Source organism: Mirounga angustirostris, unplaced genomic scaffold (assembly GCF_029215605.1).
Source record: "Mirounga angustirostris isolate CCGP_5_RB_7025 unplaced genomic scaffold, mMirAng1.0.hap1 SCAF_3, whole genome shotgun sequence".
NCBI classification, from domain to species: domain Eukaryota; kingdom Metazoa; phylum Chordata; class Mammalia; order Carnivora; family Phocidae; genus Mirounga; species Mirounga angustirostris.
Genome location: NW_026991711.1, coordinates 61,468,246 through 61,490,831, shown reverse-complemented (window position 1 = coordinate 61,490,831; position 22,586 = coordinate 61,468,246). Strand labels below are relative to the sequence as shown.

General features: G+C 40.1%; 1 protein-coding gene across 1 annotated transcript in view; it reads right to left on the bottom strand.

Annotated features, from left to right (window-relative positions):
• Positions 1-1,289: 1,289 nt before the first annotated feature.
• Positions 1,290-22,586, bottom strand: part of LOC123840197 (phosphatidylinositol 3,4,5-trisphosphate 3-phosphatase TPTE2-like) — a 113,371-nt gene continuing 92,074 nt past the window's right edge. The window contains exons 13-17 of the mRNA XM_064586153.1: positions 18,960-19,065; positions 7,652-7,743; positions 4,950-5,045; positions 3,449-3,519; positions 1,290-1,575 (exon numbers count right to left, since the gene is read on the bottom strand). Of these exons, the coding sequence (XP_064442223.1) occupies positions 1,461-1,575; positions 3,449-3,519; positions 4,950-5,045; positions 7,652-7,743; positions 18,960-19,065 (480 nt within the window). The 3' untranslated portion in view covers positions 1,290-1,460. The remainder of the gene's footprint in view (positions 1,576-3,448; positions 3,520-4,949; positions 5,046-7,651; positions 7,744-18,959; positions 19,066-22,586) is intronic.

Below are 22,586 nucleotides of genomic sequence, written 5' to 3'. Positions count from 1 at the left end.
TATTCCTGATGTAAAATAATTTCACTCTAACTGACAAACGTATGTGTTCTTTATATACACTGCAGTTGTGAAAGTTGGCCCGCTAGCTTTATTCTCTGCCTGGTTATGCGTGTGATGAGACTGATGTGGCAGGATGCTATTCTATTTTTAAAAATAGTTAAACTTCCTATAAATTTTGGGTAATTCTATTCCAGGGTAGTCAGTTCTATTTGATAAAACCACTATCATTCAGATGTATTATGATGTAAAATTCTCAAGTTGTTCAAGGAAGTATTTACATCAGGTTCTAAGGAGGCAGCCCCCATAAATTCTCTTTATATGAGCAAAAAGCACAAGGGTGGAAACTCATAATGGCCAGGAATTTTGATGCATCGTGGAGGGTTAGGGAAGAGAAACCTTAACTACAGTCTTCTTTTAAAAAGCAAGTCTTAAAAATTGGGGTTTCCTTCCTTCCTTATTGCCAGCTAAGTATCCCCCCGCCCCCCATACCTAAGCCTGCCACCTGGTCTGCGCCTAAGCTCTGTGACTTACGGCTGCGTGCATTTTCAAGGGAACAGTACATGCTGTTCTGCCACAACACGTGTTCCTGTAACACAGATTACAGCAAGTAATGTAGTCCGATCTTTTCCTAAAAAGCCTTTAGGTGGGCTGTTGCACTGGCAGCTGGGACCCTTTGAGGGCTATTTGGAGGCGAAAAGAGCACCTGTATCCAGGCCATGTCCATAAGTAAGGACAAGTAAGATACAATGACGTGAAGGTACTTAGAACAAAATAGCATCCAGCACCAAAGAGAATAGGATTCCCTATGGACATAGGACTAACCAGTGTTTATAATGAAAAGATGATCTTTCTTCACAGAGTTTCCTACATTTAAATGAATTTGGCTGGGAGCAGGGTCAGGGAGGGGAGAGGGTTGGATTTTTAAATAATCTAGATTTCTCTAGGCAGACATTTCCTTTGACTTCACTGTGATGCTACAAAAAAAGAATCTACAGTAATGTCTGCTTATGTTTACTAAGATTCTCTTGTCCTCCCCCAGGACAGTGTGTGTGATGAAGCTTGAACACAAGCACCAGTGGGAAGCAGTTCTCTGGGCTTAAAACAGGCTTTGGTGCCAATCTGATGTTTATTAAACAGCTTATAAATCAAGTAGAGGAAGAAAATAGAAATGACCTTTCTAATCTGAAATTACAAATGTGAAAGTAGGGAATACTTATCCAAAAATACATAATAAGCCTCACACAATATGGTGAGGAATCATTTTAAATGTTATTTTCAAGCTCTTAAACATAAAAAGCACCACTGACATTTTACTTTGTATATATTTAAGGTTTCTCAAAAACGTATGTACATAAATGTAAATATAAGCATACCAGCAAGGAAGTAGGTTTAGAAGACATAAATATGTGGCAGGGATTGTGAAGAACATGATTCTGTCCTAGAAAGGGAACTACACTTGATCAGGTATCAGCTACGACTTCATCAAAATACACCTCGACTGCAAACTCTGGACGGTAAATTTTCCATGTTTTTTGTTTATGGGGATTATCCAATTCATTTCTTGGAAGATAAAGCCTAGAAAAGAAGAAACATTGTTTCAGGCATGGAAGGTCAACCGAGGTTGGTCTCAGCCCCTCTCCTGCATCTCTGTTAGCTTCCCGGAAGCCAAGTCCTACCCCCCCCCCTTGACTAGCGAACAAAATCTTAATCATCAATAACAACATGTCACTGATTCTTCTCACATTGCCTTTTATGGAATTAGAGACATTGACTTTAGTAAGACAAATTGCCATATGAAATCAGACTGGATGTGTATTAAAACCAAGTACTAAAATACCAAGTGTCTCTTAAATGAGAACATTGGCATATTTGGCTAGCTAACCACCTTGTAACGAATAAAACCGCTGTACCTAGTAGTAGGGAAACCTAGTAATCTATAAAAGTGAGGAGAAAAGTGATCTAATGTGTTGCCTCTCCAACACGATCATGGTGCTGTAAAGGAAAAATTGTGCCCCTTAGCAAGAACTACCCTGGAGCAGTAGCACCAAATGAAGTTCTACCCAGCTGTCTCCTGAGGCACTTTCTTCATGTTATGAGTCAAAGTTTGTTTACACCCAGAGAAAAATTTTCCATCAAAAACCCAAAGTTCACTCCATTAAATATGTGTATTAGAAGTATGTAGACCAGATGTTCCATTTACTGTTGCCTTACCGGACTTGAGGTATGATGAGATGTTCAGATTTGAAGAAAAGGCTAGGATTATATGTAATGAGAACTGTCAGTTCATGCCATGTACAATCATAACTACTTCAAAACTTTTAAAAATATTTTTCCCTTTTTGTATTGGATGATGGATGGTATGATATCAATACATCTCAAATTCTCAGCACTGAACAAATACTCTTTAAAGTACTAGAGAACTAGAATTCTAGAGAACTTCTAGACTCAGGAATGAATTTCCAGATAGGGAAGAAGTTTCCTTGGAATAGTAATCTTCAGTTAATTACTTTTTAAAAAAACTTTTTGCAATTTGGTCACTAGAAAATCATTATAAAAAAATGGAGACAGTGATTCTTTTTAAAGCTGTCTTCATTGATGCTTACTGTGTCTTATAACTTCTGCCCTAGATCTAAGTATGTCAGTCACCTTAAGCTAGCTGAAGCCTTCCTCGAGGATGCCTTCCTTTTTGGCATAGAATTTGGTGGGTGGTCGGTCATCAGTAGATTAAAACATATGGAGGACTTGCCATAGGGTAACTGAGCAGACTCACACTAAAAACTTACGGGAGGGGGCGCCTGGGTGGCTCAGTTGGTTAAGCGACTGCCTTCGGCTCAGGTCATGATCCTGGAGTCCCGGCATCGAGTCCCGCATTGGGCTCCCTGCTCAGCGGGGAGTCTGCTTCTCCCTCTGACCCTCCTCCCTCTCATGCTCTCTCTCTCTCTCTCTCAAATAAATAAAAAAAATCTTAAAAAAAAAAAAAAAGAGGGCGCCTGGGTGGCTCAGTTGGTTAAGCGACTGCCTTCGGCTCAGGTCGTGATCCTGGAGTCCCAGGATCGAGTCCCGCATCGGGCTCCCTGTTCAGCAGGGGCTCTGCTTCTCCCTCTGACCCTCTTCCCTCTTGTGCTGTCTCTCATTCTCTCTCTCTCAAATAAATAAATAAAATCTTTAAAAAAAAAAAAAAAGAGGGATTTATTACCACACTCAAGATCTGATTAGAATATGTTTTAACTTATGTGACATAGTCCTATGGCATGAACTTTTAGGATAATGCCATGGTGGTTCTCAAGAATAGCCCTATATTTCACATAACCAGATTAAGAGGTGGAAGGCAATGAAGAATGGGGGACTTGAGGATTTCTTGGTTTCTATAAATTGAGGTTAGTGCCTTTCTGCCTTACACAGACCTTGGAGATTAAGCCATTTCTACTGGATTATATCAGAGCCATACCTGTTATTTTGTATAAAAGATGTGTGGAACCAAAAGAAAAATGGGCAGTTGTCATAGTATTTAGGAAGATCCTAAAATTAAAAAAAAAGTTATTTTTCATAATAAAAATACTAAAAACTAATTCCAAAGGGATTAAATTTCTTTCTATATTTGTCAAACAACTGGAGCCATTAAACACCCAGCACTTAAGAGTCTATATAACCTTTCATGACACAAAGGAGGAGGCTTTAAGAAATGGCTGTGTCTTTCTCTTGTTTCTATCCAAATTTCAGGAAATGTCATTTTTTCTATATTTATAAACCCAGACAGTAGTCCTCTAATCTAGTTTCCATAGTGCTGACCAGAGCCCGATGCCAGTTTATGTCCAAAGACATTGTCCATTCCTACAAGCAGTTACGTGGATAATCAACTGTCAGTAGTAAGAATACCTACACGTGAAAGTGTTTCCGTCTCATGGCCCTTGAAAAATCACAAAGTTACCAACACTACCTGGGCCAGTACTTCCTGTACCAGTGCGTCTGCGCAGAGACCACTGATTGAGAGTTCAGACCGGCTTCAGGAATCAAAGGGTAGCCGTCTGGTAAGGGGCCGATCCAGATCACTTGCTTCCACCCAGATACCATTTCTCTATCAAACAGATCCTCCCACAACAGGGAGCAAGTAGGGGGTGAAGGAGGGCACAGGATACACACTCTAAATTGATCAAGATTGTTAATTGTTAGCAGTTCTGCTTGATGATTTTAATAGGAAAACAGAACTACTGAGTCTTAGAAATTTGTTACATACAGAATAACACTTGCACACTTTGTGACTGCTCAGAAATTACTCATGATATTCAGAGTAATGACCAAAGTAAATGTCCTCATTTTTCATAAGGAAAATAAATATTGGATTAAAAATACTATTTAAAATGAATTATATATCAATTCAAAGGAAAGTCAAATCTCCCTCATTTTAAAGTACTTTATAAATTATGGGGAGCAATGTGTTTTAAAGATACAAAACAAAAATGTGATCACTACTCTGCAGTAAACATACTTTGGTATTTTTTCTTATTTGAAAATATATGCAAGTTGTACATCGTAAGTTTTTGATGTAGTGTTCAGTGATTCATTAGTTGCATATAACACCCAGTGCTCATCACAACACGTGCCCTCTTAATGCCCATCACCTGGCTGTCCCCTCCCCCAGCCCCCCTCCCCTCTGAAAACCTTAGTTGGTTTCCCGGAGTCCAGAGTCTCTCATGGTTCCTCTCCCTCTCTGATTTGCAAGTTGTATAGAATTTAGAAAAAATAACTGAGCAAAAATCTCTTTACCTATGTTCCCTTTAAAAATTTTGTTACAGACCTGACTTGTTTTTCTCCCCCTCCCTGGCTAGGGGTTGACATCTCCTATCCTATTCCTTGCCAGGAATTGTAGTAAAGGAAAGCTAGAATCTAAGTCAGAATCATTCAAAAGTCCAGATGAGAACACTGGCGTAGGTTGTTTCTTGATTACTCACCGAAGAAGAGAGAAACTGCACTTTCACATCATCATACAGAGGTGGGCAGTTGGATAGATGAATTATTACGCTGTCTGCTTCAACATCATGAAGAATCTGTGAATGATCCCATGAAATTCAGAACTATAACCCCAGTGAGTGAGTGAATAAGAGTGAAGTTCAGTTTGCTTATTGAGCCTTCCTGGATTTATCAAGCACACTTAGTCTCATAGTGTAGTCATTACACATCTAAATAAATGTGAATTCTATACAGTTGCAATACTGTTTACATTTTTAAAAGGCTGACATGTTTGTGGAGATTATGGTACTGCACTGTTGAAAAGTGAAATACTCAGTTTTCTATTAGAATTTAAACATTACTGTTGAATGTGTGTCATTCGATTTTCATAAGCTAGGACACACTAAGAAGCTCAGTTTTAAAGCTGGCATTCACATTCAAAAAACAATACGTAATTGGTCACGTTTTATCAAAAAGGTGTTTGCTGATGGGATCATAGGCCTTGTCCATAGCCGGCTACTGGATGGAGTGATCAAAGATTGGCCAAGTTTCTGGACTTTGAAGCTATACTGAGTATTTCTTTGTTACTGATTTACCCTTGTATAATAGTGGCACCCGCAATGAGAAAGGTCTGTGCTAGTCCTTGTGCAAAATACAAAAAGAAGGTGCAGACTCAGGTGATGCTTCAGGGAGCTACAGACATAAGAAACAATAGTAGAATGGCATAGATTACATGTCAGGCTGGATAATGAAGACTGTGTGTGGTTGTGTGCTCTGGGGAGGTTAATGAGAAGCACAGAGTAAGAAAGCTTCATAGAGGGGCGCCTGGGTGGCTCAGTCATTAAGCATCTGCCTTCGGCTCAGGTCATGATCCCAGGGTCCTGGGATGGAGCCCCATGCCCTGTGTCAGGCTCCCTGCTCAGCGGGAAGCCTGCTTCTCTCTCGCCCACTCCCCCTGCTTGTGTTACCTCTCTCGCTGTGTGTCACATAAATAAAATCGTGTAAAAAAAAAAAATGCTTCACAGAGGAATGAAATGGAGTTGGGATTGGAAGGATCTGTATACATGAGGAGCACTGAAAAGAGAATCCTGTGCAGAAAGGGTGGTGTGGGGGAGGGAGAGGAAAGACCACCAAACCTATGAAATAGAAATGAGAGTGTTGTGTTCCAAGGGCCAGAGGGTACCCAATCTACTTGGAATGGATTCTGCGGGTCAAGTTACTGATAGAAATAAGCTCAGGTCTCACGTATGATAGAGAAATATATTAAAGGTTCAAGAGCCAGGAAATAAGTTGTTGAAGCATGTGTGTGTATGTTGGGGGGGGCATGTCCTATGTGATAACGTGGCCTATAGTTATCATTTAGTGATTATAGCTCACAAGGCAATTTCACATATATTATCTAATCGAATCCTCACAACACTTGAGATGTGATTTTTATTCTACAGATATACTGAGCCAAAGATATTAACTGGCTTTGACTACAAGCACACAGTGCGTTCTTCTCCTCTACTTACAGCTTTTCACAGTAGGAGCAGAGAAATACCTGCATATTGCAGATCTCTCTACACTGTATTATATGAGGAGAAGGAAAAGGTAGGGAGACCACTGTAGAGATCTGGGCATGAGCAAATGAGGTGCTGGACTAGGCGGTGGCAATGGGAACAGAAAGGAATGGAGAGAATGAAGAGAGATTTCAAAGGTATAATCAACAGGAATTGGTGACTGGATGTGGGCCCACGGCGAAGAGAGAATCAAAGATACTACATTTTAAGGCCTGAGTGAGAGAATTCTGGTGTCATTTGCAGAGGCAGAGGAAAAGCTCATCTGACAAATTTGGATTGACAAATGTGGTTACATTGTTGGGGCAGAGGCAAATGTGCTTACGTTGTTGTAGCTCCTGCACCTACCACATGGTGGATGCTCATAAACATGTGCAGAGTGGATGAAAGAAAAAAAATAGTTTAAAGCAGGGGAATGGATGAGCAGAACCAAGAGTAGAGTATGTGCAGAAATAAGAACAGAAAGTCGAGGATCAGGTCTGGGTGAGTGCCGTCCGTGGGGCAAAGGGGAAGGAGTGGTGTTGGAAAAGTAATAGGAGAAGAAAGACAAAACCCTGAGAGAGAATTTTGAGGGTTTATATTTCTTAGACCCAGGAAGGTTTCTTATTGCTTTAGAAAAGGTAGGTAGTCTAAGGCACTTCTTCAGCATTTAAGAAAACACACTATCAGGTCCCATTGCTTTGGGCAAAGACATATATGTCCCTCATCTGACCACTCTTGCGTTACTTCTCACAGTGCACTCCCATAGGACATCTGAGGTAGAATCACTTGGGACATTGCTAACTCTAGAGATTCCTGGACCCCAGTCCAGATTTCTTGAATCATACTTTTGGGGTACAGTCTAGGTATCTGCATCTTTACAGGCTCCTAGGTGATTCCCATGCACACTAAAATTTCAGAATCAGTGCCATATTATAAAATGACCAAGAAGACAATATGGCTAAAAAATGACCAGATACATGAATTTAAAATTCTGATTCCTGGGAACATGCTTAGCATGTATGGAAAAGTGAAAGGCAAAGCAACACTCTGAACTGAAAATATATTCTGGAAAATGACCTAAAAAAACTATCTTGAATACAACATGCTGGTTTGACGTTGAGATTTGAAACAAACACCAGAATTTTCAATTTACATGCTCTTACCCAACAGTTTTTGGAAGCAGAACAGAAAAAGACGATCTTGTGCTGCATTATTATTTGTACTTTTAGATCATTTCCATTGCCTTTTCCAACACCTGAAGGAAATAAAGTTAGGCTCATTAGAGCAAAGAGCAAAATGTCTCACCAATTAACATTATGGATTAAAGAGAAAATTATGACAGCTAATAGTGTGTCAATATTGAATCATTTGGGTCTTGCTTGGATTCCGTCTTCAAAAAACAAAGTTTTGAGCCCAACTTTGTCTCCTAAAGCACAATTTATAAGGCTGGAGAGGGAAAAAAGACATATAGTTCAGCTCCTAGGACTTAGAATTTCATCTCTTCACCTTTCTAGAAAAAAAAAAATTAGGGTAGGTAACTTGCAACCTTTCCTGCTAATGTGTTGCTTGCTTCAGACATCCGATGTTTCTTAAATAGTCTAAATTCCTCTTGCCCTCATCTAACTCCAGTTCCTCGGGCAGTCTCTAAGAAAATATTGGACAGCTGTATCCAAACATTTCTGTGGCATTCAGGACACATCTATAGACAAATGGTTTCTTGCTCTTTATTCCATTCAAATGACCCCCTTCTTTTAGTAGTTCTTAAAGGGCTGGTTTCTCAAACCTTCAATTAATTCTTACAGCTTTTCTTTTAACCATGAATGTCACAAATATGCACAGAAGTAAAGGTACAGAATTAAAAACATATTCTAACAAAGTCATATTAATCGTTCTTGATAGTCATATTATATTTGCATTGTTTTCACTAATACCATATTATTAATTTATATTAAGCACCATCATTTCTTAGGCTTACTTCCCCCATCCCATTCCAGTTGCAGAACTCCTTTCCACTGATGTCCACCAGAAATCAGTGAAATGTAGAACTAAATTCAAATACTTATCACATGACAGGAAAGGGCATTGATTTATAAGCTTAATTCCCTGACATTTAAAACTTTTAAAATAAAGCATATTTACACAATATAAAAGGTAAAAAAGACATGAGGTGAAGAGTTGGTCTCACCCAACCCCACCTGTTTATTTCTCCAGCTCCAAATGGATAACTAATATTTTTATGCACATATAATCAAATATGAAGTCTCCCAGAGATTTTTATATATGTATGCACAAATATGAATACATATTATTTCCCACTTGTTTTACAGAAACTGTGGAATACCCTAACACTGTCCTGTACCTTGCATTTTTTAAGTACATGTCAAAAATTTTATTTAACTCATTAATAAAAAAACAGTAAAATATTACAGCTGATTCAAAGTAAACTACAAGCCACTGAGAAAAACAGTATGGAGTTTCCTCACAAAATTAGAAATAGAATTACCATATGGTCCAGTAATTTTGCTACTAGGTATTTACCCAAAGAATATTAAAACACTAATTTGAAGAGATATATACACCCTTATGTTTACTGCAGCATTATTTATAATAGCCAATATATGGAGGCATTCCAAATGTGTATCGATAGATGAATAGATAAGGAAGATGTAGTGAAGATGTGTATACACACACACACACACAATGGAATATTGCTCAGCTGTAAAAAAAAGTATATATGAAATCTTGCCATTTTGCAACAATGTGGATGGACCTAGAGGGTATAACGCTAAGTGAAATAAGTCAGAGAGAGAGACAAATATATGATTCCACTCATATGTGGAATTTTTTTAAAAAATGAAAAAAACCCTAAAAAATCAGACTCTTAAATACAGAGAACAAACTGGTGGTTGCCAAAAGGGAGGTGGGTGGCGGGATGGGTGAGATAAAGGGGAATAAAGAGTACACATTTTTTTTTAAAGATTTTTATGTATTTATTTGAGAGAGAGAGAGAAAGCACAAGCAGGGGGAGGGGCAGAGGGAGAAGTAGGCTCCCCGCAGGACTCTGGGATCACAACCTGAGCCAAAGGCAGACACTTAGACTGAGCCACCCAGGCGCCCCATGATAGTACAGTTATCTGGATGAACACTGAGTAATGTATAAAATTATTGAATCATTATATTGTAACCTGAAGCTAATATAAACTAATGTATGTTAGTTATACTTCAATTAAAAAAAGTACTGCACATCTATAGGGGAATAAAGGCTGATGACATGAGTTTACAAACAGATACAAAATGGCTCAATAATCGCTTTCCACTAGATACAACTAATTTGTATTTTTATGTATAAAAATTTATAGTATTATTAGTTTTCTACAACTTAATGAGTTATAAAGAGCTTAAAGACCATGAGAGGTAGAGATAATCCTGGAAGGGTGCACAAAACAAAATACTGCTCATTTCAAAGTCTTTCACCCTTTTTTCTGACAGTTTCCCCATCCCCCTTCTGTTTTGATCATAACAACCTCAAAGGAAGATTATTCTTATTCCAAAAGAAGGCTTGTGTCTCTAACACTGAGTCAGGAAGAAATAGGAAATCTGAACAGACCAATTACTAGAAATGAAACTGAATCGGTAATCAAACAACTCCCAACAAACTAAAGCTCAGGACCAGATGGAATCACAGGTGAATTCTACTAAACATCTAAAGAAGAGTTAATACCTATTCTCCTCAAACTATCCCAAAAAATAGAAGGGGAAGGAAAACTTCCAAATATATTCTACAAGGCCAGCATTACCCATACCAAAACCAGATTAAAGTCACTCCAAAAAAAAACCCCAAAAAACAAAACTATAGGCCAGTATTTCCAATGAACATAGGTATAAAAATCCTCAACCAAATATTAGCAAACTACATTCAACAATACATTAAAAGGATCATTTACCACGATCAGTGGTAATTTATTTTGGGGATGCAAGGATGGTTCAATACTTTCAAATCAGTCAACATGGTACACCACATTAGCAAAAGGAGGATAAAAACTACATGATGGCTCTTTTTTGCTGCTGGGGAGATGGCAGAGTAGGAGGATCCTGAGCTCACCTGTCCCACAGACACACCAAGATAACAGCCACATCAGTGGAACTAACTCTGAAAAGGACCCAAAGACTGGCAGAACAGACTTTCCACAGTAAAATGGAGATCAGATCGAAAAGGGTAGGTGAGATGGAGACAGAGCTGAGAACCAAACCCTTGGTAAGACTAACCACAAAAAGGAGGGAACCCTGAGCATGGAGAAGCAAGAGGCTCAGACCCCACAGCAGGCACAGGAGGCCTGCACTGACAAGACAATCCCCATAACATTCAGCTTTGAAAACTAGTGGGGCTTAATAGGTTTTTAGGACCAGCAGGGCTCAACTCCAGACACTTTATTTATTTGAGTATAATTAACTTAAGTGCTATATTAGTTTCAGGTGTACAATATAACAATCCAACAATTTTATACACTACTCAGGGCTCATCAAGGTCAGTGTACTATTAATCCTCTTTATCTGTTTCACCAATCCCCTACCCCACTTTCCCTCTGGTAACCACCAGTTTGTTCTCTGTATTTAAGAGTCTAATTTTTTGTCTTTTTCTTTGTTCTGTTTCTTAAATTACCTATATGAATGAAATCATATGGTATTTGTCTTTCTCTGATTGACTTACTGCACTTAACAATATACCCTCTAGGTCCATTCATGCTGTTCAAATGGCAAGATTTCATTCTTTTTTATGGCTGAATAATATTCCATTATACATACATGTACATATATATGCCAACTCTTCTTTATCCATTTATCTATTGATGGACACTTGAGTTGCTTCCATATATTGGCTATAGTAAATAATGCTGCAATAAACATAGGAGTATCTATCTATCTATCTATCTATCTATCTATCTATCTATCTATATCTACATATCTATCTATCTATCTTTTCAAGTTAATGTTTTCATATTCTTTGGGTAAATACCCAGTAGTGGAATTACTGGATCATATGGTAATTCTATTTTTAATTTTGTGAGGAAACTCTCTACTGCAGGCAGTCCACAGTGCCTGCACCAATTTTTATTCCCACCAGCAATGTACAAGGGTTTCTTTTTCTCCAATTCCTCAACACTTGTTTCTTGTATTCTTTATCCTAGCTATTCTGACAGGTGTAAAGTGATAGGTCATTATGGTTTTGATTCATATTTCCTTGATGATTAGTGATGTTGAGAATCTTCTCATGTCTGTTGCCCATGTATATGCCTTTTTGTGAAAAATGTCTATTCAGGTCTTCTGCCCATTTTTTAATCTGATCGTTTTTTGGTGTTGAGTTGTATATGTTCTTTATATATTTTGGATATAAACCCTTTATCAGATATATCATTTACAAATATCCTCTCCCATTTAGTAGGTTGTATTTTTATTTGGTTGATGGTTTCCCTCATTGTGCAAAAGCTTTTTATTTTGGTGTGGTCCCAATAGTTTAATTTTGCTTTTTTCCCCCTCACCTTAGGAGATATATGTAGAAAGATGTTGCTATGGCCATGTTAAAGAAATTATGGTATCTGGTCTCTTCTATCAATTTTATGGTTTTAGGTCTTACATTTAGGTCTTTAATCCACTCTGAGTTTGTGTGTATAGTATAAGAAGTCCAGTTTCACTCCTTTGCATGCAGCTGCTCAGTTTTCCCAACATCACTTGTTAAAGAGACTATCTTTTTCCCATCGTATATTCTTGCCTCCTTTGTCATAGATTAATTGCCATAAAAGCGTTGGTTCATTTTTGGGCTCATTATTCCATTCCACTGATGTGTCTATTTTTGTGGTTACTACAACTTTGTAGTATATTTTGAAATCTGGGATTGTGATACCTCCAGCTTTGTTGTTATTTGTCAAGATTGCTTTGGCTATTTGGGGTCTTCTTTGGTTCCACACAAATTTTAGGATTATTCATTCTATTTCTCCAAAAAATATTGTTGGTATTTTGATAGGGATTGCATTAAATCTGTGGATTGCTTTGGGTAGTATGAACATTTTAACAATTTAAAATTTTAACAATGGGATTGTTTTCTTAACTTCTCTTTCTGCTACTTCATTAATAGTGTATAGAAAGACAACAGATTTCTGTATGTTAATTTGGTGTCCTGTGACTTTACTGAATTATCAGTTCTGGATGTTTTTGGTAAGGGATTTTTTTTTTTAAGATTTTATTTATTTGAGAGAGAGAGAGAGAGTGCATGCAGGCATGAGCAGCGGGGAGAGGCGGGGGTGGGGGGAGAAGGAGGGAGAAGGAAAGGGAGAGAATCCCAAGCATATTCACACTGAGTGCAGAGCCCAACTCAGTGCTCGATCCCACAACCCTGAGATCATGACCTGAGCCTAAACCAAGAGTTGGATGCTTAACTGACTGAGCCACCCAGGTGCCCTGATGAAAGGTTTTCTATATATCATATCATAGCATCTGTCAATAGTGACAGTTTTACTTTTTCCTTACCAATTTGAATGCCTTTTATTTCTTTTTCTTGTCTGATTCCTATGGCCAAGACTTACAGCACTATGTTGAATAAAAGTAGTGAGAGTAGACATTCTTGTCTTATTCCTGATCTTAGAGGAAAAGTTCTCAGCTTTTCACCATTGAGGATGATGTTAGCTGTGAATTTTTTATGCATGGCCTTTATTATGTTAAGGTATGTTCTCTCCAATCTTCCTTTTTGAGAATTTTTATCATGAATGAATGTTGTACTTTGTCAAATGCTTTTTCTGCATCTACTGAAATGGTCATATGGTTTTTATCCTTTCTCTTGATTTATCATATTGATTGATTTGAAAATACTGAGCCACCCTTACATCCTTGGCATAAATTCCACTGGATCATGGTGAATTTTTTTTAACATATTGTTGGGTTCAATTTGCTAATATTTTTTGAGGATTTTTACATCTATGTTCATCAGAGATATTGGCCTGTAGTTTTCTTTTTTGGTAGTGTCTTTTTTTTTTTTTTTTTTAAGATTTTATTTATCTGTTTGAGAGAAAGCGTGCATGAGAGTGGGGAGAGTGGCAGAGGGAGAGAGAGGCAAGCTCCCTGCTGAGCAGGGACCCAGATGCAGGGCTTGACTCCAGGACCTCAGAATCTTGACCTGACCCAAAGGCAGACACTTAACCGATTGAGCCACCCAGGTGCCCTATATTTTGGTAGTATCTTATCTCATTTTGGTATCAAGAAAATGCTGGCCTCTTACAAAGATTTTGAAAGCTTTCCCTCCTCTTCTATTTTTTGAAATAGTTTGAGGAGAATAGGTATTAACCCTTTAACTGTTTGGTAGAATTCACCTGTGAAGCCATGTGGTCCTGGACTTTTGTTGTTTGGGAGTTATTTGATTACTGACTCAATTTCATTGCTAGTAATTGGCCCTTTCAAATTTTATATTTCTTCCTGATTCAATTTTGGAAAACTACATGTTGTGTAACATCGGTCTTAGCAACATTTTGCTAGTTATCTCTCCTCCAGTATGGGAAACAAAAGGAACAATAAGCCATTGGGACTACTCCAAAATAAGCTTTTGCACAGTGACGGAAACCCACTAACAAGTTGAAAAGGCAACCTCCTGAATAGAAGATATTTTTCAAATGATATATCTGATAAGGAGTTAATATCCAAAATATATAAAGAACTTATAAAACTCAACACCAAAAAAACAATCCAATTTAAAGGTCCTCTGCCCTGAATAAACATTTTCCAAAGAGGACATACAGATGGCTGACACATGAAAAGATGCTCAACATCACTAATCATGAGAGGAACATAAATCAAAACCATAATAATATATCACTTGACACCTGTCAGAATGGCAAAAATCAAAAACACAAGAAAAAACAAGTGTTGGCAAGGATGTGGAGAATGAGAAACACTTGCACACTGTTGGTTAGAATGTAAATTGGAGTAGCTCCTGTGAAAAGCAGTATTGAGGTTCCTTAAGAAATGAAAAATAGAAATACCATATGAGGGGCGCCTGGGTGGCTCAGTCGTTAAGCGTCTGCCTTCGGCTCAGGTCATGATCCCAGAGTCCTGGGATCGAGCCCCGCATCAGGCTCCCTGCTCAGCGGGAAGCCTGCTTCTCCCTCTCCCACCCCCCTTGCTTGTGTTCCCTCTCTTGCTGTGTTTCTCTCTGTCAAATAAATAAATAAAATCTTAAAAAAAAAAAAAAAAAGAAAAGAAATACCATATGATCCAGTAAATTAAACTACTGGGTATTTACCCAAAGAGGACAAAAACAGTAATTTGAAAAAGATATCCGCACCTCTATGTTTATTGCAGCATTATTTTCAATAGCCAAAACTTGGAAGCGACTCAAGTGTCCATTGATAGATGAATAAAGAGGTGGTACACACACACACACACACACACACAGGAATATTATTCACCCATGGAAGAATGTGATTTTGCCATTTGTGACAGTGTGGATGGACCTACAGTGTATTATGCTAAATGAAATAAGCCAGACAAAAAAGGACAAATACCATGTGGTTTTGCTTATATGTGGAATCTAAAAAATAAAACAAAAAAATGAACAAACAAACAAAAAGTAGAACCAGACCTGTAAATACAGAGAACAAACTGATGGTTACCAGAGGGAAGGCAGGTGGGGAGATGCACAAACTAGGTGAAGGAGAGCGGGAGATATAGGCTTCCAGTCATGGAATGAATAAGTCATGGGGATAAAAGGTACAGCATAGGAAATATAGTGAGTGATACTGTAATAGTGTTGTATGGTGATGGACGTAGCTAGTAGCTACACTTGTGAGCATAACATAACGTATGGACTTGTCGAATCACTAGGTTATGTATCTAAAATGAATGTAATATTTTGTGTCAAGTATACTTCAATAAAGAAACAGTTTATAAAAATAAGGGGGAGACAACATGTAGAAGTCCAAGAATTGTTACTATAAAAGAATGGCAACCAAAAAAAAAAAAAAAGAAGAAGAAAGCCAGTGTTGCTGGCGCTGATTTATGGATGGGCAGAGAGGTGGGGGATAAAATCAGAGAAATGGATGATGAGGGATAGACAGGGTGTGGTGAGACATGCCAGAGACATTTTAGTTCAAGTCAACTCAACAGAGATTTACTGAGCTCCAACTATGTGTCATGATCTAGGGGATTCAAAGATGAATGAATAATGGTCTCTGTCCTCATGCAATTCACAATATAGAGTATATCACCTGACGTAGACTAAGTAAATATAGTGTTATAAATACTACACCTCAATATAAGCAAATGGGTGATTACAGGTTGCGTTCTCCCAGAAGTAGACCCTGAGCCAACCCTTTGGGTGCTAGTGATTTATAAATGAAGTGCTCCTAGGAAGAATTCATAAGATCCAAGGAAGGGTGGGATTCAGCAGATTCAGCTTGATCCATGGAGAATTCTTGAGCATAAATTATCCTGCAGAATTTGTCACACTTTGAAGCAATGGAGTTGTTTTTGTACAGCTGCTAGTCATTGTCTATGGGCTGCCCAACAGGGTGGTGTCACTCTCAGGGATTTTGGGTTCCATATAAGTGAGTTGGCTCCAGTGGTAATTCTCCAAAGATTATAGCAAAGGGGGTGGAGGCTGGGGGGTGGGATCACAGAGCTGGTGGAAGGGATCCAAGGGGATCTTGATGGGGCACCAAGAGTCTCCAACCCCAAGGGCTAACAGAACGTCTTAGCCTAGAGGGTACAGCTTGATGGACAAGCTAAAAAGGGGATAAGCGGGTAATAAGTAAAATTAAAAAAGAAAGAAAGAAAGAAAAAGGCTGGTGTCATTAGCTTTGGCCTGATTATTTACATGGGTGCAAAAAGAATGGTAACTTACCATGCAACCCTTCTTAAATTGGCTCTGCAAGCCTGGACCCACATGGTACTGAACAACTGCTAAGATTGCAACTTTGTCTGAAGTCTTCATGAGGAATCTCAAACTGGACTCTTATAATCTATTTTATGTTAGCCCGAGACTAGCAAACCAAACCCATGAAACTCTCTCCCAGTTTTCCCCTACAGTACTCGTCCATTTGGATTAGCTCCTCTGTTCTCCACATCTGCACCTTACAGTCTTAACTAAACAATGTTTCTACAGAGTTTATATAAAATTTAAAATATTAACAGAGAAGTCACAGTCTTAGGATATAATATCAGACTGAGAAACATATGAAATTCTAGAACTTACTAAAAACATTTTAAAGCTTAGAATTTTGAGAAACAATTCCCATTCTCACTCTTCATGTTAGAAAAATATATTAAAATTCCACTGGACCAAATGCCTATTTGCCTGTCTGGAACAGTTTAATACTCACAGGGGTTTGTATAGATACTGTTGGTCCCATTGTTAACAAAGAGGAAATTGAACAGAGTATACACTCAGATACAGTATTGGCTCTCATGCCACTGAGTTGGTTTTATGGTTGGGTTTATATTTCTTGGTGGGAGAAACTGCTCCAGTGGCTGACTGTGTTTTTCCTGGTCTACAATAAAGTGGTCTACTCTTTTTGCAGGACCCCACTGAATGTGGAAAGGGAACAGGGCAAAACATTACTGACCACTACCTTCTGACACCTGTTGGACAAGCCTGGCTCTGCCCTGGAGAAGTGTGACAGCAGCTAGAATTCTGAGTGAGGTCAGCCATTAGGACCCACGAAAACCCTGTCCCTGCTAATTCACACACAGCTGATGATACAGTCATAATGGACTCTCTAGAGGACTTTGCAGTCTGCAAAGCCTTTTCACAAACAGTTGCTTATTTATACACACAGGCAGCCTTCTGCCAGAACAGACTGTATTTCAAGGGTCTGACTGCACAGTGCTTGTTTGGAAACCTAGACCAAAATTTCCCACAGAAACAATGCCCCTGGGTTGACATTTGTTTTCACAAGCCAGAAACCTATGCAATCTGTTTGTGGTAATCCATTAAAATTCCTCACCACCACCTATTGTGTGTGTGGTGGGGAAGAAGGGATATAAAAATAATTTGAAAAAGGCATTTCATATTTTAATTTTTTGACTATGCAGTTTATATATATATGTGTGTGTATATATATATATATATATACATATATTTATTTATTTATTTAAAGGATTCTTCTATTTCTGAATAATTGGATGACATGTTAAAAAAATATATCTAGATCTTATTTTGTGTGACTCCCCAGAAGACTAAAAACACTAGGCTGTCTGGATGGATACCAATGTCCTGGCACCATACCACCCATGAGAGACCCGGCACCTCTGCATGGTCCACAGTCTGACTTTGGGGAGTCAGAGCATCGCTCCCTGCTGTGCCTCTGGCAGTGAGAGTGAGGCCCCAGCCCATCTCCATTGAGGTGGCCCTGCTCTGCCGCCTCCCCTGTGAGCTCTGCAGGAAGGGAGGTGGGTGATGGTGAATTAGAGATTGAGGATGGTTCCATCTCTCTCCCTCCTCCTCCCCTCCCCTTCCATTTCCTTTCTCAAGTCCCAGAGATGGATGATCTAATTTTCCTGCCTCCCTGGGTGATGGTGGATCCCAGTCTCTCTCCTGACATTCTCGAAGCAGATGAACAGTCAGCTCTTTTAAAGTTTATAAGGATTTTTACTCCTGGTAATAACTAGTAAGAGCTAGGAGGCTGAAAGACCCCCCCCCACCCCACCGCCCCAGAGAGTCCAGATTTCTCCCAACCCCCTTTCTGTGTTCACGTAGATTCTGGTAGGGAAGACTGGGTGCTGTCCCCTAGGAAGCTGTCTTTGACCCCCAGCTGGGCAGGGCCCAGTCTGTCTGGGCCCCAACACTGTGGTCAGCTCTTTATCTATGCGCACTCATTCCTCTCCTTCTTAAGGGCAGAGAAACACTAGCATGGGGCTGGCCCAAAGCAGGCACTTGGTAGTTATTCATAAAAAAAGAATTTGTGGCAGAAAATTCATTTGCTGTTTGGGTATTTAAGACATCTTTGTGTATTTAAGACGTCTTAAGACATCTTGAGTTGCTAGGGGTGAGGGGACTAAGGGTGGAGGAGGGAGTGGAGAGGAAGAGACCAGGGTGATGAGAGGAAAAAAGGGTTTCTGAAAGGGGCATGTGAGAAAATGATACAGGGCTGCCAAGATGAACCCTGAACTAGAGGTGGACATGAGGAAGAGGTGGTCTCCCGGGCGCATGAGCCCCTTCCTCTCTTTTCCATCAGAGGTGCTATTCTGAAAAGCCCACCTTGGGCTGAGGCCAAGGCAGCAAGGGAAGGGGATGGAGCCCCCCAGACTGGTGAAGAGAGGACATCTAAGGGCTGCTGGGCTCTTCCAGGGGGAGGGGTTCACACATGAGGATGCATAAAAGGACAGCCATGAGTTGGGATTGTCGGTAGAGACAGGAGCAACCGTCCCATACCTGAAGAGTCAGAACATTGCCCTCCTGCCCAATTCTCCAATTACACATAAAGCACTTACCATGAATTGAATAAATAACGATTTTTTTTATCTTGAGTGTTTTTCTTGGAGGGAGAGTCATGTTGTAGATATTTTTCACATCTGCAAAATATCCAACATATCTATTCTGCAAAACAACAGAAGCCTCAATTTAAGTGGAGATGAAAAGTCTTCACTCAGCATTCCTCATTTTTTTTTTTCCACATAGAATTTAGGGAGAATCATTAATTAAACATTTATTGAGTGCCATTATATAACTAGGCATGTTTATGTTTGTTGCCTCATGACTGAATATCTCCCTTAGAAGAAAAATACTGAACTCAGGGGCACCTGGGTGGCTCAGTTGTTGGGCGTCTGCCTTCGGCTCAAGTCATGGTCCCAGGGTCCTGGGATCGAGCTTGGCGTCGGACTCCCTGCTCGGCGGGAAGCCTGCTTCTCCCTCTGCCCCTCCCCCCTGCTTGTGTTTCCTCTCTTGCTGTGTCTCTCTGTCAAATGAATAAATAAAATCTTAAAAAAAAAAATACTGAACTCAGTGCTGTGGGGAAGGAACAAGAAGGGAGCCAGGTGTTGTTTATAGGCTACTTTCGATTGAGAGGGCACCTAACCAGAACCAACGGAAAGAGCTACAACATTACATCAAGATGTAGTTAATGTAACTGTGGAAAAGCTCAGTCTGAGGGTGGAGACTTAGCTGTGATTAGGTTAAAGGAAGATTTGTGGTTTGGCAGAGAGTAGCCTCCTAGTCATGAAAGGACTCAAGAAGACCTCCACACACCACTAGGTAGATAAATATGCTCTTATCCCTGTGGCCAGCTTGACTGTATTCTCTTTTCATTTCCCCAATTCTATTTTGGCAAGGAAGTCCTTCTCCTGTAGCAAGCTGCTTAGAAGGGCTCTCCTTGACTTTAAGTTTTTTTTTTTTTTTTAAGATTTTATTTATTTATTAGAGAGAATGAGAGAGGGAGAGAGAGAGCATGAGAGAGGGGAGGATCAGAGGGAGAAGCAGACTCCCTGCCGAGCAGGGAGCCCGATGCGGGATTCGATCCCGGGACTCCAGGATCATGACCTGAGCTGAAGGCAGTCGCTTAACCAACTGAGCCACCCAGGCGCCCCAAGGTTTTTTTTTAAGTTTTAGGTAATCTCTATACCCACCTGGGGCTTGAACTTACAACCCTGAGATCAAGAGTCTCATGCTCTACCAACTGAGCCAGCCAGGCGACCCTCTCCTTGATTCTTCAGGAAGTGGAAGAGTTCTGGGGGTGCATGGATGGCACAGTTGGTTAAGCATCTGACTCTTGGTTTTGGCTCAGGTTGTGATCTCAGGGTCATGCAATCGAAACTTTCTTTGGGTGTTCAGCACAGGGAGTCTGCTTAAGACTCTCTCTCCTTCTCCCCCTGCACCCCACCCCCCCGCCCTGTGCACTCTCTCTCTCAAATAAATAAATCTTAAAAAAAGAAGTGGAAGAGTTCTGGTACTGAATCAACTGGACTTTTTCCCCCCACCCAATGGGAAGTGTTAATAAAATTAACTGCCATACTTTCCATTGGAAAGGGCCAGTCAAAAGAAAGGCTCATGCAAGTTCTTAACTTGGGGATGGATGAAATGTAGTCCACAGAGCCCGCCACAAAGCACAATCAAAATATGACAGTATCTGCGATTTACCACCCCCCATGGAGGGAACTCTGTCCTGGGGCCTTGCCAACCCAGCACTCACACCTGAGGCCAAGTCCTTGTCTTGTTAGTCCAGTGAATTGGAAGAGAGTCCTTTGTAGCCTATGATGTACCAGTATGTACCAGTTCTGGGCTGGAGTTAGAGAAACTGCAGGGTGCAGAAGTGGTGGGGGGAGGGCAGATGTGCAGGGAGAATCCTTGAAGGAGTTCCATCTAACAGCCCCTCGGCTCCTGCCACAAGATTCTCTACTTTCCACCGAAGTCTTGTAACCCACCAGGGCCCTCAAGCTGCTTCTGCCCCCACTCTTCCTTCTCCTACAGCCTCAGACAACAAGGCTTTGGAGCAGAAGTTCGTACAACGAACGTGTGTCTAGTAAGCATTCCCTACACACAAAGGGGATACTGTGTGAGACACTTTGGGAGGCAAATGGTGCTAAGATGGGTAAGACATGGACCTTGGCTGCAAAAGGGGTAGAGAAGTCACCACTTCAAACAGCTAGAGAATTGTGAGAAGTAACTTAGTCCCCCCGAAAAACACGAAGTGCTGTAAGAACTGAAAAAGCGAGAGACTCTCTATGTTCAGAGGGAAAGTGGCTCCTGGAGAGGGGCCTCCATGAGCAGCGGACAGGGTGGGAAACCCTAAACAGTCCAAATGTGTTGGTGTGTGGGACATGGGAGGCACATAGTGCAAGAAATGGTTGGAAAAGTCACACTGTAGAAGACCTTGAGGGCCACCGGCTGTCAGAAACCAGTACGGGTCTTGAGCATGGAAAGGGCATGATTCCCTGACTAGGCTTCAGTAAGTTCGTTGATGACTTTTAGCCTATGGCCTTTGACTTTTTTTCCTTCCTTTTTCGCTTGGGGGTGGCAGAAAAGTATCAGTGGATAAGGCTGCGTTCTTTTGTCCCAAACTAAACATCTAGCTCAGCAGTTACATTGTGCTGCTACCAAAGGCCAAGGGTATCTAACTGGCTCCCAGCACTTAACTCCAAACTTTCAGGCACAGCCACATCCATGTCTACTTAAGGGTTCCTCACCAGCTCTTACTTCAGCTTGAGGAGCAATACAGAAAAGGCAATGTAGAGAAGCTGTGCACAGGATGGGAAATAATGGGCTTCAGAGTCTGCCAGAGCTGGATTTGAGTTCTTGGTTCAACAAGTTAGTTTCCCTGAACCCACTTTCCCAACCTGTAAAATGGGAACTGTAATGGGGTCCACTCAGATTTTGAGAATATTAAATGAGATAATGAATATAATATCCCTAGCATGGTTTTTACAACAAAGTCTAGAATGTTGTGAACTCTATAAGATAAATATTCCAGTTTCTGGAATAAACAAATTACAAGGAATAAAAGAGAGAGGTGGGAAACCTATCAACTAAAAGAGACTGAAGAGATCTAGCAACCAAATGAAATGTTTCGCCCTTGTTTGGATCCTGATTGAAACAAACTAAATTTTAGAAACATTTAAGGTAATGATGGAAATTGGATATTATTAAGATATCATTAAGGTATAATATTTTTATTTTTATTTATTTTTATTTTTTAAAGATTTATTTATTTGTTTTAGAGGGAGGGAGGGGCAGAAGGAGAGGGAGAGAGAGAATCTCAAGCAGACTCCCCATTGAATGTAAAGCCCATTGCAGGGCTCGATCTCATGACTCTGAGATTATGACCCTGAGCTGAAATCAAGAGTCAGACGCTTAACCGACTGAGCCACCCAGGTGCCCCTTAAGATATAATATTTTTAAATATGATCAATGGTTTTAAGGTGTCCTCCTCCCCCACCAAGAGTCTATGTGAGATGTCACACTAAAATCCTTGTGAGATAAAATCATCTGATGACTGGGATTTCCTCCACACTAGACGGTTCTGTGGAGAAGGGGTGTATGTGTATGAGGAGAATAGGGAGGGAATGAATGAAACATGATAAAATGATGGTTGAAGTGGTGTGAGGACTGTAAGGGGATTCATTATA